Source organism: Nyctibius grandis, chromosome 12, assembly GCF_013368605.1.
Source record: "Nyctibius grandis isolate bNycGra1 chromosome 12, bNycGra1.pri, whole genome shotgun sequence".
In the NCBI taxonomy this organism is placed as follows: Eukaryota; Metazoa; Chordata; class Aves; order Nyctibiiformes; family Nyctibiidae; genus Nyctibius; species Nyctibius grandis.
The window spans coordinates 2,375,327-2,387,453 of NC_090669.1; the positions used below are offsets into that span (position 1 = coordinate 2,375,327).

At 48.1% G+C, this 12,127-nt stretch overlaps 1 protein-coding gene across 1 annotated transcript in view; it reads left to right on the forward strand.

Moving 5' to 3' along the window:
• The window catches only part of LOC137669483 (hydrocephalus-inducing protein-like), a 164,747-nt gene that overhangs the window by 17,452 nt on the left and 135,168 nt on the right, over positions 1–12,127 (forward strand). Inside the window, exon 6 of the mRNA XM_068411584.1 lies at positions 3,891–4,015. Within this exon, the coding sequence (XP_068267685.1) occupies positions 3,891–4,015 (125 nt within the window). The remainder of the gene's footprint in view (positions 1–3,890; positions 4,016–12,127) is intronic.

The window sequence follows — 12,127 nt, forward strand, 5'->3', positions numbered from 1 at the left end:
CACAGAACACTTAAAACTGTGCTTGGGAAATGAATGAGTTCTGTTCCCTGTCCTGGAGAGCTTAAAGTGGAAATATGAGATGCAGTAATGGAGAGTTACAGCATAGGTGGGAGGGGAAAGGAGGGCCAGCCCTCCAGACTTAAATTCAGGATTGTTTTAGTCTGTTCTTATCTAGTGGAGAATTTAAACAGCTTCAGTTGAACGTGTGCTTAACTCTTGCTGAGTAAGGATGTGGTGTTCAACTACTATGTTATGGTTAAAGCCAGTCTTAATATCACATAACAGCTTTGGTGTGTGTTGATGTGTACAAGCACGCAAGGATATGGGAGGAGGAGGAGGATGGTTAGTGGAGTAGAAGGGAGTGAGAGATCTGTCTAAGCTCATAGACCCATCAGCTGACTTCTATATCCTTTATTCTCTCTCTATACAATTTAAACTTCTCTTTTAGTTGATGCAACTTGTGTTTTCTGGCCTGAATGAATTCAGGCTTTTGCTCATTCGTCAGCCAGCTGCAGATGCCACCATTTCCTAGTCCATTGTGCTGCTCATTTTCTTTGCCTCCTCTCTCTGCCTTCCCTCCTCTATGGCATCAAGCATAACTTCTCTGCTTTCACCTTCAGTACATATTTTAGCCCATCTCCAGTCCTAACCTTTCCTCTCAGTCAGTGCTGAGAGCTCAGCTCTTACATCTGGTCACTTCACGATGACATTCCCTGCATGTTACTCATTTAACTAAGGACTTTGTTGTTTTCTGTTGCGCATTTCACTCCAGGGAAGAGCTCTTCAGTGAATCCATGGGGCCAATTCAGCATCCTTCTGCTGTTCCTTGTTCAGAGCTCTCCCTTGCCGTGGTATCTAGCACAAAACGTGGCCACTTATGACCACTTTTTCCTAAAGGAGAAGAAAACCACCAAAGCATTCCCCGTTCCGCAGTGTGGCTTTGTGCCTGTCCTCCCTCTGCATGTCCACACCCAGCTCTTAACTGCAGAGCTTGGTAATAAAAAAATAATAATAGTATAAATATAGAAAGTCTCTTCCTGTCGTTCTTATTGTTAAGGTAGGATAATGAGTTTCTTCTCCCTGACATTCATGGAGATAAATGTCATCCCAGTACATTTGTGTTGGAAACGGTGTCTGGGAGCAGATCTCGGTGCAGCATTGCCTTTTCCTGACAGTGCAGACGTTGTGCTGTGCCGTGCTATGGGGCTAGAGAGGATCAGTGGGAGATAAGATCCATTTAGGAATGTCCCCACCAAGCTCAGGAAATGATCCTACAAGGCACAGTGCTTGGAGGCCCCTTGCATCCCTCCCTGTAGTACCCGTATACTACATGGAGGTGTGGGATTGGAAAGTTACCATAGGACGTACAAAGGCAATTCAGTCACCAGTAATTTTACTGTCTTCCTTGGGGTTGGAGGTAGCTTTTAATGAAATCAATTGTCCCAAACTCAAATGTTTTTATGATGCAAATTAAGGCACCAGTAGACCAAAGAAAGTTATGTCGGGAGTATTTGGCCCTTGGTATCCTCATGGGACATAACATTTGCCCAACTCTATCAAAATGGGGAGCTGACCCCTGGTGAAAGTAAGCAAGGTGTAAATGCCAAAATATATCATTATGAAATTGCTTCCAAATCTAGTGTTGCTCTCTTTCCAAAAAGCAGTAACAGGCAAGATCTCAGCAGGTACTGGTGGGAAAGTCTCCTAAACTGATGCAGCTGGAGGAGTTGATACGAGCTGGGGATTGCAAGGTACCATTGGGAGATGTGGACCTGTGAAAGTTTAGATGTCTTACAACAGAGCAAACCTACAAATGGGTGTAGTTAAAAAGCATGTCAGAAGAAAACAAGCTGTTAAAAAACCCTCCAAACCTTATCTTTTCTGTCTTTCAGGAGCAGTAGTGATTCATTAAAAGGGTAGATCTAGCAGGATGAGAATTATCTTAAAGGACAGCTCACAATTAATGGCTAAAAGGCCAAAGTTTACCCTGCCAGCTTCATCTCTTGGTTTCTGTTTGGCTCTCACAACGTGTCACGGATGTCTCCTTAGCATCTCTTCTTATCTGTAGGCTGCAAGGAACAGCTTAGTGATGTCAGCTGAAATTCAGAGGAGTTAAGTTTAATCATTGAGCTTACATCTTTGGGTCTTGGAGAACCAGGTCTATGTGAGGGATAACGAACTCCTGCTACAGCAGTAATGGAGTTGTCTTGTGGGTCCAGCATGGGGTGGGATGTAGGAAATGCAGTGTCTGATTTGTGCTTGGTTTCTCAGGACTGAGAACTGAGTCCTGAACTTGGTTGGATCCTATTCTTCTGATAATTTGAAAACATGAAGATATCTTCTTTCTCAGCCATTCCCTGAAGTCATCCCCAGGAGCGTTATTCCCATCCCAGCAACCTGAAGACAGGAGTGTGTAGACATGGGGAAGGAGCAGGAGGGTGATGGGATGGGGGGTAGTGCTGAAGTGTTGCAGGTGCAGGACCATGTAGAGCAATCCAGGTCTGAGGCTGGTGGTGCCTTGTCTTTCCTCCTCTCTCTCAAAAGTCTCAGTTCCAGCACATAAACACTGCAGGCCCAACGCTTCTCTGTTAGTAGCAATGTTCTCACTAGTTGTAATGGGAACAGGTCAGGCCTCTAATTGCAGCAATAGCTCCTTAATGAGCAGAAACTCCAGCAATTTCATCAGCTGTCACTACTTCCATGAGCAAAGTTCAGCTTGCGCATGGCTCCAGTTCTCATTATTTTTGTGTGTTGCATTCTCTGATCACGGTCAAACTCTCCAGAACATGTTTTTAAGGTAAAAGATTGACCACCAGCAAAGTGCTAAAAACTATAACTTTTGTTTTCTAAGCGGGGCTGTACAAGAGCCACGAAGCCCAGCTGCTGTTGTGCAGAAGCATGTTTCATTTGACTTATCCCTGAGCATTAAAGCACTGAGTTTGGTGTCTATCAGCCAAGGGTTGTTTACCTGGCGACAAATCATAATTGCTCATATTAAATCCAAAGTACACCAACATGTTTTCCTAATTATTTCCAACACATTGCACAGAATTTGTCTCGTGGGCCAAGCAAATGGTTACCGAGCTTGGGTTACAGCCCAGAGCCCCAGATTGCCTTGCTTGTGAGTACATGGAAACCTCCTGCTAAACTCGCCTTGACTTGCTCCTGTTAATGGCACTTCGTTTAGCTTGGGCTGTCACCCTTCAGGCTGTGAATGGGATACTCCTTTGGGTCTTGTTTCTGTGTCATTGTATTGCTCTAATCTGCGTTTGCACTCACGTTGTTCTGCTTGTTCCTTTTCTTAGAGCAGCTTTCATTGAAATGCTGATAAAACTTGGGCTAAACCAGGATGATTTCAAGGTAAAATGAATTGTGCAAATTAAAGCGTAATTATTGTCTGGGCTTCAAGAAAGACTTTTATTCTCCCTGTCTGACTTCTAGGCCCTAATCTCCCTGGGACAGGTATTGCCTTAACATTTGCATCTCTTGAGATGAGGTTTATAGGTGGCAGGAAAAGACAGGCTCCTGAGGAAGTCAGTGTCAGGTTGTGCATGCAGAGAGCTCTTACCATCCCTGTGCTCTTCAACCACCATCATTCTCTGAGCGTATTGGTAGCAGTTTGGCTCTTGAGCCTCACTGCAGAGAACTGGATGCGGAGTATGGGGGAGACGAGGTCATTTTATACCATAGGATCTTCTGAGGGCTGGATTTCTTCTGAAGGGAGAGTTAGGAGCTCTGGTTCTGATCCTGTATGTTCTGTTTTCCTTCAGCTGTCCGTGGTTTGTTTGCTTCTGGCTTGCACAAGTGAGCTGAAGTGAACTAGACGGCAAAAGGAACATAGTCCCCAAATTTCCCCCAGTGGTCCTGATGTGTCTCCTTCTGTGTTGCAGCCCTTTCTCTGTCGATCCCTCCGTTGGGAGTCTTGGGGTCGGTGGCACTGTGCAAGTAACGGTGGAGTTCCACCCGTTGAAGACTGGAGATCATTCTGGATCCATGATAGTTCACTATGACACGGGTAAGTGCTGGGCACTGCATGGTGCACACTCCCTGCGTCCTTCAAAGCAGAGCCCTTTCCAAGCAGAATAATGTTAAACTTGCTTTGCAAACTACTTCTAAAACTTTTCTTTCAAAACATCTGCTGCTCCAGTGCTTACAAGTGAGCAGATAAAGGGGTAAAGGCTGAGTCTGCCCTTGTTCTGCCTGTCCTGTGTTGCTGTGTGCTGGTCCATCCCTGGGGGACCCTGGTGTCAGCACGGTGTTCTCCACCCAGAACCCCCCCTGTGACAGTCATCTACCATTATTCCCCATTGTCCCAGCCACCTTAATTCCCTCTCCAGGTGTACCTCCCCTGTCCCAGCTTTACCTCTGTTTTACTGGGAGTTGCTGAGTGGAGGAAGGAGAAACCTTGATCCTCCATTGCAATGTGCATGTGTGAAGTTCTATTCTGAGACAGTGCTATGTTTGAAGTGTGACATGGGGAATACATGTCTCTGTCAGACTCCCTCCAACACCCACTGTCTCTTACACACCTCTGTCCCATATACTGCTCTTGTTGTCTTGCCGCAGACCCTTTTGCTATGTTGCCCCATAGCCATCTCCATCCCACGCTTCACAGCATCAGGACTAAAGCAGGCAGGGATTGAGGGCTCTTGGGGTTAGGCAGGAGGTGCTCCCTGCCTCCTGAGGTAGGTGTAAAATTTATACTCGGGTACAAGAAGCCAAGATCAGGCCATGGAAATACTGTTGGCTTTATAAGTCACTTTAAGTGGGAAAAACTCCAGAAAAAAGTGCGATGTTAAAATGCTTCTGTCAGCCTTGGTTCAGCAGAGGTACCTTGTGGTGCTGAACGAGGCATTTCTCAGTTGCAGGAATGCATTTGGTGTGCACTTTCTTTTGCTTGATAGAGCGGATTATTTTGTGCCTATTCCTGAGCTTCAGTCCTGGGAAGCGTGATGTCCTCACCCAGGGGTGATACTGGGATGCTTTAGCCCAGCAATGAGCATTTGAGTTGTCTCGAGTTTGTAGAAGTTATAAAAATGCTGCTCTGTCTTCCGGGTGCTCTTTGTAGCCTTATGAGTTCTCACAGCGTTGTTGAATGTTTGTCAGTTAATTATGTATTTGCAGAGAATGGTTCATGCTCGCTCTGAGGCTCATGGGTCTGGGTAACACTTTCTTGAAAGAGCTACTGAAATTTCAGATAGAGGAGCACAAGCAGTGCCTCATTTCCATGCATATGGAGAACCTATAGGACAAAATCCAGAGGGATAGATCTTTCTCTGGGTTAAATCAAGGCTGACTACCCTAGAGGTTGGGGCTGTGGGGTTTCTACCATGGGAGTGAAAAGACCAAGTGAAGAATCAGGGCCAGGATCTTCACGGCTTGCTTTGAAAACCTGAGTCATGTTCTTACTGAAACACCTGGTTCCTCCATGGTTAATCTTTGCAAAAGTCATTTGCAGGGATGTGCCACGGAGATCAAATTGTCTCCTGGCTCTGAGGCAGGTGAATTCCCAGGAACATGCGCAGCTACGTGGGAGATGAACCCAGGATTTCATTCCTGCCTGTCAGTACAACGCTGCCGTTCTTTTTAGATAAACCACAGACTGAGAAAGAGCGAGGGAATAATTAAGGGATTCTCTCTCTAGCATTGAAGCACACAAAATAAGCCAAAGGCTGCTGAGATTAATTGCTAAAGTGAAACCAAAACATTTAATCAATCAGCCTTAAAAGCTGCTTATTGCAGGTGTAGTGTGGAGCAGCAGACAATAGTCCCCAGCCCCGCGTGGCGAGCCCTGGCTAATTTGTCCTGGGCGAAGGCAGACTCCCTGTGACTCGCATACAAAAGCAGCTGGGTTGCTCTTCCAGAGCCACCGACAGACTGTTTATTATGAAACAGAAGCGCTAAGAGCAAAACAGCAGTTTGTGGTGTTGGGAGGCGTTGTCCTTGCTGTGCTGTGTCTGTGGTGGCAGCGGTTGTCAATGGATCACGCTGCTGGTGGTGTGACTTACGCAGGATCAGGTGCGTGTTGAGTTGCTTTAATTTTTCCTGAAGCTGGGTCAGATCTGCCCCTAGTATTGCTTAAACAAACGGAGCTCTTCAATGGGAATAAGTCACAATTTTCCCTTTGCCTGTTATTGGGTTGATTTAAATTGTGCATCCTTTAGACTGTCCTGGTTAGATACTGTCCCTTGGATAGACTGTGTATGTGGTGGTAGTCCTGTTGCTACAGACTTTACAGATGAAGTGTGAAGAAAATGTCTTTGCTGCTAAGAGCATAGTGATTCACAATGAAAATTTTACCTTCAGCACTTTACATGTCCAAACTCCTCCATTTCCCCCATGCAGGGGTGTCTGGGTGTGAAAAATCCCAGCCCATCCTGAAATGAAGGTGACTTGGGATGTTCTGGGCTACTCATCATCCCTATTCATCCCCTTAACATCAGATTATGGTATCAGAAAGGGTCTCTGAAGCCTGCATGCTGAGCACACATACAGGTTTGGAAAGGGTTCGGCACTCAGTGCCACTGAAAACCCTGTTGATGTCCCTGCCCGTGGCAGGGTGGTTGGAACTAGATGATCTTTGAGGTCCCTTCCAACCCAAACCATTGTGTGATTGGTGGCTTGGCCCTTCCCAGCTGACTTTTAGCCCACCCCGTGTGGATGTGGGAAAATAAGAGAGACTTATGTCTCCAAGAAGTACCTACTATGGTATGGTGTGTGGCCTTCAAGGTGCAGGACCAGACTCTGTGCTTGTATGTGGGTGCTTGCAGTGCTCACTGGACCTTGTGGCGGGGTGCTACAACGTGCTTCATGTCCAGGAGATCTGTTGTGTGGTGCTGCAATTCCTCTGTGCAGTTTTTCCCCGTCGGTGGCCACGTCCCTTGGGATCTCTTTGTCAGCAGAGGGAATGTCAGTAATTAGCAAAGCACCACTGAGCTTGTGCGTGGCTGACAGACACTATATATTGAGATGCCTTTATTGCCTTCGGTAATAAGAGTAATTATGCAGATCATTTTCCTTCAGTGGCTCTGTGAGACTGACGCAGAAGCAAAAGCCTGGGGGCAGGATCTCGCCCTCTTCTTTGAGGGGAGAGCTCAGAGCCAGTACTTGTATGAGAATGTTAGGAGACAGCATACCCGAGAGGAGCCAGCCCTTGAGCAGGAATGTCTGCTCCATTCCTGTCCTGTCTGCCCGTGGTGCGGAGCCCCAGAAAGCAGCTTCCCCAGAAGAGAGGTAACATGTGGCTCGGGAGTAGTTGTCAGTGGTTTTAGTCCCTCTGGAAGCCTCCAGCCTCATGCTGAAAGCCTGCTGAGGAACCATCTGGGTATTTGGCAGATGAATGCCCTGTTTTCCCTCGACTTCCTACGCAGCTTATGGGAGGGCTGACAGTTCCTGAGCAGGAGATCTCCTGAAGCAAATCACAGCTTGTTTGCTTTGGCTCACAGACCCAGGCTCAGAGCATCCTTGGTGGCTCTGCACACCCAGGGCAGGGAAGGGAGAGCTCAGCCTCAGCTCCTTGATCAGTTACTTCAAAGGCAGGTAGAAGACGTGGGCAGCGTCTGCCTCTGGCTCTGTAGTTGTCAATCACTTGAGTTTTCCTGCGCTGGGTTAGTTACTGTCCCCGTACGAAGTGGTTGAATTAATGTCTCCCCTCCTGAGCCCTGGGGGGCAAAACTTGTTCTCTGCCAAAGTCAGGTTATTCCTGTATGGGAGAAGAGAGAGCAGCTAAATATGTTTCTCCGGTGCTGGACACAATGTGGAGCTGAGCTTGCCCTGCCCTGGGTCAGGGAAGGGTCTGGCTCCCTTGTTCCTCTGCCTACGAGCTTTCCTGGCTAGCCCTGAACATACAGGGTGCCCAGGATCGCCTCCTCCCCATTGCTTCTTGCTAGATGTGGGGCAAAATGGGATCAGCCTCATGTTATGCCTGCGGCAGGGGGGTTGGAACTAGATGGGCTTTAAGGTCCCTTCCACCCCAAACCAGTCTGTGATTCTGGGATTGTGGTACTGAGCACCAGAGAGCTACTGTGATGTGCAGTTGGGTTGATCAGTATCCGCCTGTGTGGACGGCCTCTACGGCTGTGAGCCCTCTCGGTGTCTGGAGCAAGCGTGATTAGCAGGTCTGTGATCTTCCTCTGAGCCAGCAGGGATGCTTGTAGGATAGATACGATTTCCTTGGGGCTATGTAAGAAGAAAAAATAACAATCAAAAATTTCCTGGGTAGATCTCAACTGACTGGGAGTCACTGTACTTAGCATGGAGGCAATGCTTAGGGTTACAGGGAGTATCAGAGGTGGATCTAGGTCTTTACCCTCCACAGGGTGCCCTGACCCACTGCCCTGAGATGCCTCTGCCCTTCTTGGTCTAACCATAGACAGCTTTTCTGTGCTGCAGCAGCCTCTGGAGCCATGGGTGATAACTGCCAGCTTGAGAACACACTGACATTTCATCTCAAATGGGGAACATGAGGCATGAGATCACAGGAAAAAGTTAAGCATATTTTAAAAACGACTAATTAGGGAGCTGATCTGGAGCTCTTTAGTCACCTGTGGAATGACAGTGAGTTTGATGTGATGTATTAGAGCCATTTGGGTTTGGTGGAGGTGATGGGTAAGTGCAGACCTGGGTGTGCTTGGCTGGCAGCAGGGGAAGCAGAGCCTCTGTGTCCTGGCCACGGTGTGTAGTAGGGGCTACATCCCACTGCGAACGGGCCAAGGGGAATCGTGACCTGTGTTAGTGGCTGTTCCGCTCCTGCGTGGGTCAGCGTGGGGTTGCCAGCGGGGAATGTAAACGTGTCGGGATGCTGGATCCCTTTCTTCAGGTAAAATTGGTGCTGGGTTTAGCTGAATGGGCTTAGCTCAATAAATGAGGCCACCCACGCGAGGGCTCGGCGGTGTGTTAGTGATCACTGTACACGTGCAGGAAACCCAGTAAATCCCAGCCCTGCCTGGTTATTGCTGTTAGAGGCTGAACAAGTAACTGGGTGTGCCAGCCCCTCTGAACAGCTCAGCTGCCCACAGGAGAAAGCATCTGAGGAAAGCCCTGCCTTGCCGTGATGTTAGTCTGTGGTTTTGTGTAGACTGTGGAGAGCACAACCACCTTGGCGTAGCTCTGTTCTCGTTCCTTTAAGAACTCCCCTTTCTGCCCAGGGTCTTGTCATGTGTCTGCCAGGCCGGCGTTGCAATCAATGGCTGCCAGGAACTTGTTTGAAAATGAAATGAAAACCCTATTGATTTAATCTCTAGATCAAGCCTTGTCCTTTCTCTTTTTTCTTCTTTGTAAATCCACTGATGGATGTGGATAGGCAGCAGGGTTTAACTGAGGTTTAGCCCTTGTTGTGTTGCATTTTACATTCCTCAGATCACTCAAACAAGTCGCTGGGTGCTTGTGATCGGTACTGACTTCAGCCAGAATGGAGGAGGCTCAGTACTTGCCTGGGCAAACTCACTGCCTCGTTAGATATTTATCTCCGTCATCCCTGTGTTGTGCAGGATACCAGGGTGGGAAGAGCAAAACCATTTTCTGGTTTTAGTCTTAGTCTTGTGCAAGTTTTTACACGGGCTCTGATGTTGCAGTGAGTGGCGTTAAGTTGATGTTGAGCTAAATTCATGGCAACGGACCCTGGGCATCTGATGGCCACCGCTGTGTGCCACCGCTATCAGAGTCTGTAGTTGTTCATCCTCATGCAATTCTCCGTTCCTTCAACACCAGGCAGATTTATAGGAGCTTCTTACAAGTGCTAAGGGGTGGGGGAAATCTGCTTCCTAAGCAGCAGCCGCTTTTGACTCCTAAACTTCACTGCAGTGCACCAACTGATGGAATATTTTTTGTTTAGTGCTGTCAGATGATTAGAAACTTCTTTAAAAACTCACAGAATAAAATAAGATCGTGTTTCCTGTGTTATGCTGAGGTGTAAGCCAGACTCTGATGCTATAGCTCTTACAAGAGGCCTCTCTAGCTTTTCCTTGGACTATCAGGCACTTAAAAACCTCGCAAAGGGATTTTCCTTTGTGCTTGTCGCAGGTGGTGAGCGCGGGTTGTGCTTCTCGTCCTTCGCTTGGGAGAATTCCCAGCGGGGTGACTGGTTTCTGACTTCTGTGGTCTTGTCTGTCCGCTTCCAGGTGAGCGGCGGGAGGCGTTTATTGTAGGCAAGAAAAGGTGTAACTAGGAGTTCGTGCAATTCTGTGTTGACTTTGCATCTTCAACAGCAGCAGCGCTGCAATGGAGCGAGGATTGGTAACTAATCCTTTGTACGGCCGATGGGTTATGGGCTTTTATAGTTCAGATCAATTAGATTGATGGGTGAGGCTAATTGGTCTCCAAAGTGTTCGTTTATGTCAGAACAGCTAATAGGTAGCAGCCGGTGCCTGTCTTTGTTCCCCCTTTCTACAACTGCTTGTAATAATGACTTTTTTTATATTGTTTTAGATAAGGTTGTTCTGCTCCTTGCAAACAGAGTATGGCCTTTGCCCCCTCTCCAGGGCCTTGTGTTTCAAGACAGATGGTCCGTCACTTTGAGGGTAGATGAAGGGGAATTTTGTGCTTCGTTTGTGCTTGAGGGTTTTTTTTGGCACAGCTTTATAGCTCCACACCGATGCAGTGCCCCTCCTGACAAAAACCCCTGCGGAAGCAATGCACAGAAGTGACTGCATGAGCACAGACTGGGGTGTGTGGACTAGGAGGGGTGTTTGGAAGTTAAAAAAATCTCCTTTTGGCTGTTGTGTTCATCTCCAGGTATGCACAGAAACAGACTTCCATGAGATGCTGCATAGCCCATGTTTAGCACGCAAAAGATGTCTGGAAGAATGTGGTTTTCATCTCTTATTGCAGGTCGTCCTCGACTGCAGGTTGTCTACCCTGTCATCAGTGGAAATCACTAATATGTTCTTAAGTGTTGTTACCTCTGGATGCATTTCAGGGCAGAACTGACCCTTCATTAGCCTCCTTTCCTTGTGCGTCAGTCAGCATCTGCTGAGAAGCAGAAGAGCAGCTTGCAAGATGATTGATTTATTAAGTGGTATATTGGGCACGTCTTTGCCAGGCAATCAGAAGGAAACTTCCTGCCCTGTTTTCCCTGTGGGCCAAAAGCAGTGTTTCAGCTGGTCAGGTACCCCAGCATATCGTTACTGGGGTAGCAATAACGATTAAAAATAGCCCGTGGCACCCTGGGTGTGGGGCAGTGCTGTCTGTCATCATCTGACGGGTTCGTTGTCCTTTTCAATACATTCTGTGAGGCTCCTTCATGCTGGGCAGAACAAAGCGTCCGTGCTGGCTCCCAGCTACTCCTGTGCCGGAGTGGTTCATCCTGTAACAAGACAAACAGATCTTCCTAAGCACAGTGCAGAGGAGGTGATGGGGAATATTCTGGGTGCTCCGTTACAGCAGGGAGGTACAAGTAGGAGCCTGTTTGATTGAAAATGAGATGACTTTTAATGTGCAAGAGAGCTCTCTGAAGAGCCTGCAACCTGTCCATCGTCTGCTGTTGGCTGGTCATTGCTTTCCACCTCCCTGTTCCTCCCCATCTGTTATCTTACGGTTCCTTGCAATGCCTTTGTGGCAGAGACCTTCTTGCGATGCGCTGCATGGGTTCAGCGGGGGCTTTGCTGAGGCCTTGGGCCGTGCTGGGGACTTCTGGCCGTTAACAGCAGTAACGATGGCAGCAGTAATGGTTAGGGTGCTCTGTGCCTTGTTGTAGCCTGGGAATGATTCTGTAGGAACACCCGTGTTAGCAGCAGCAGTTATTTGGTGGTGAGGTTTATAAAGAAGCTGCTCCAAGGGCTGGAGTAAATAACGTGATGATTTAAGAGTGTCTGAAGGCAGCTCATGAGCAGCCCCTTGGAGGAACGCTTCAAGATGACTGTCACCGCTCTGCGTTTTGCTCCAGCACTGGAAGTCCAAGCGTGGGGGCTGACAGACGGCCTTTCTCAGCCTGGTGGAGGCCCAGCACACCTCGTAGGTGATGCCTCTGGCTTCCCAACAGCGGAACAGCTCCGAGCAGCGCTCCAGACCCTGCTCTAGTGGCAGCTCTGTGGGGGGTGCAGCAGAAAGTGTATGGTGGGGAGGGCTGGATCCAGCTGGAGGGGACTTCTGTGGCTTTCCAGAGACCGCTGAGCCTGGTGAAGTGGTAATA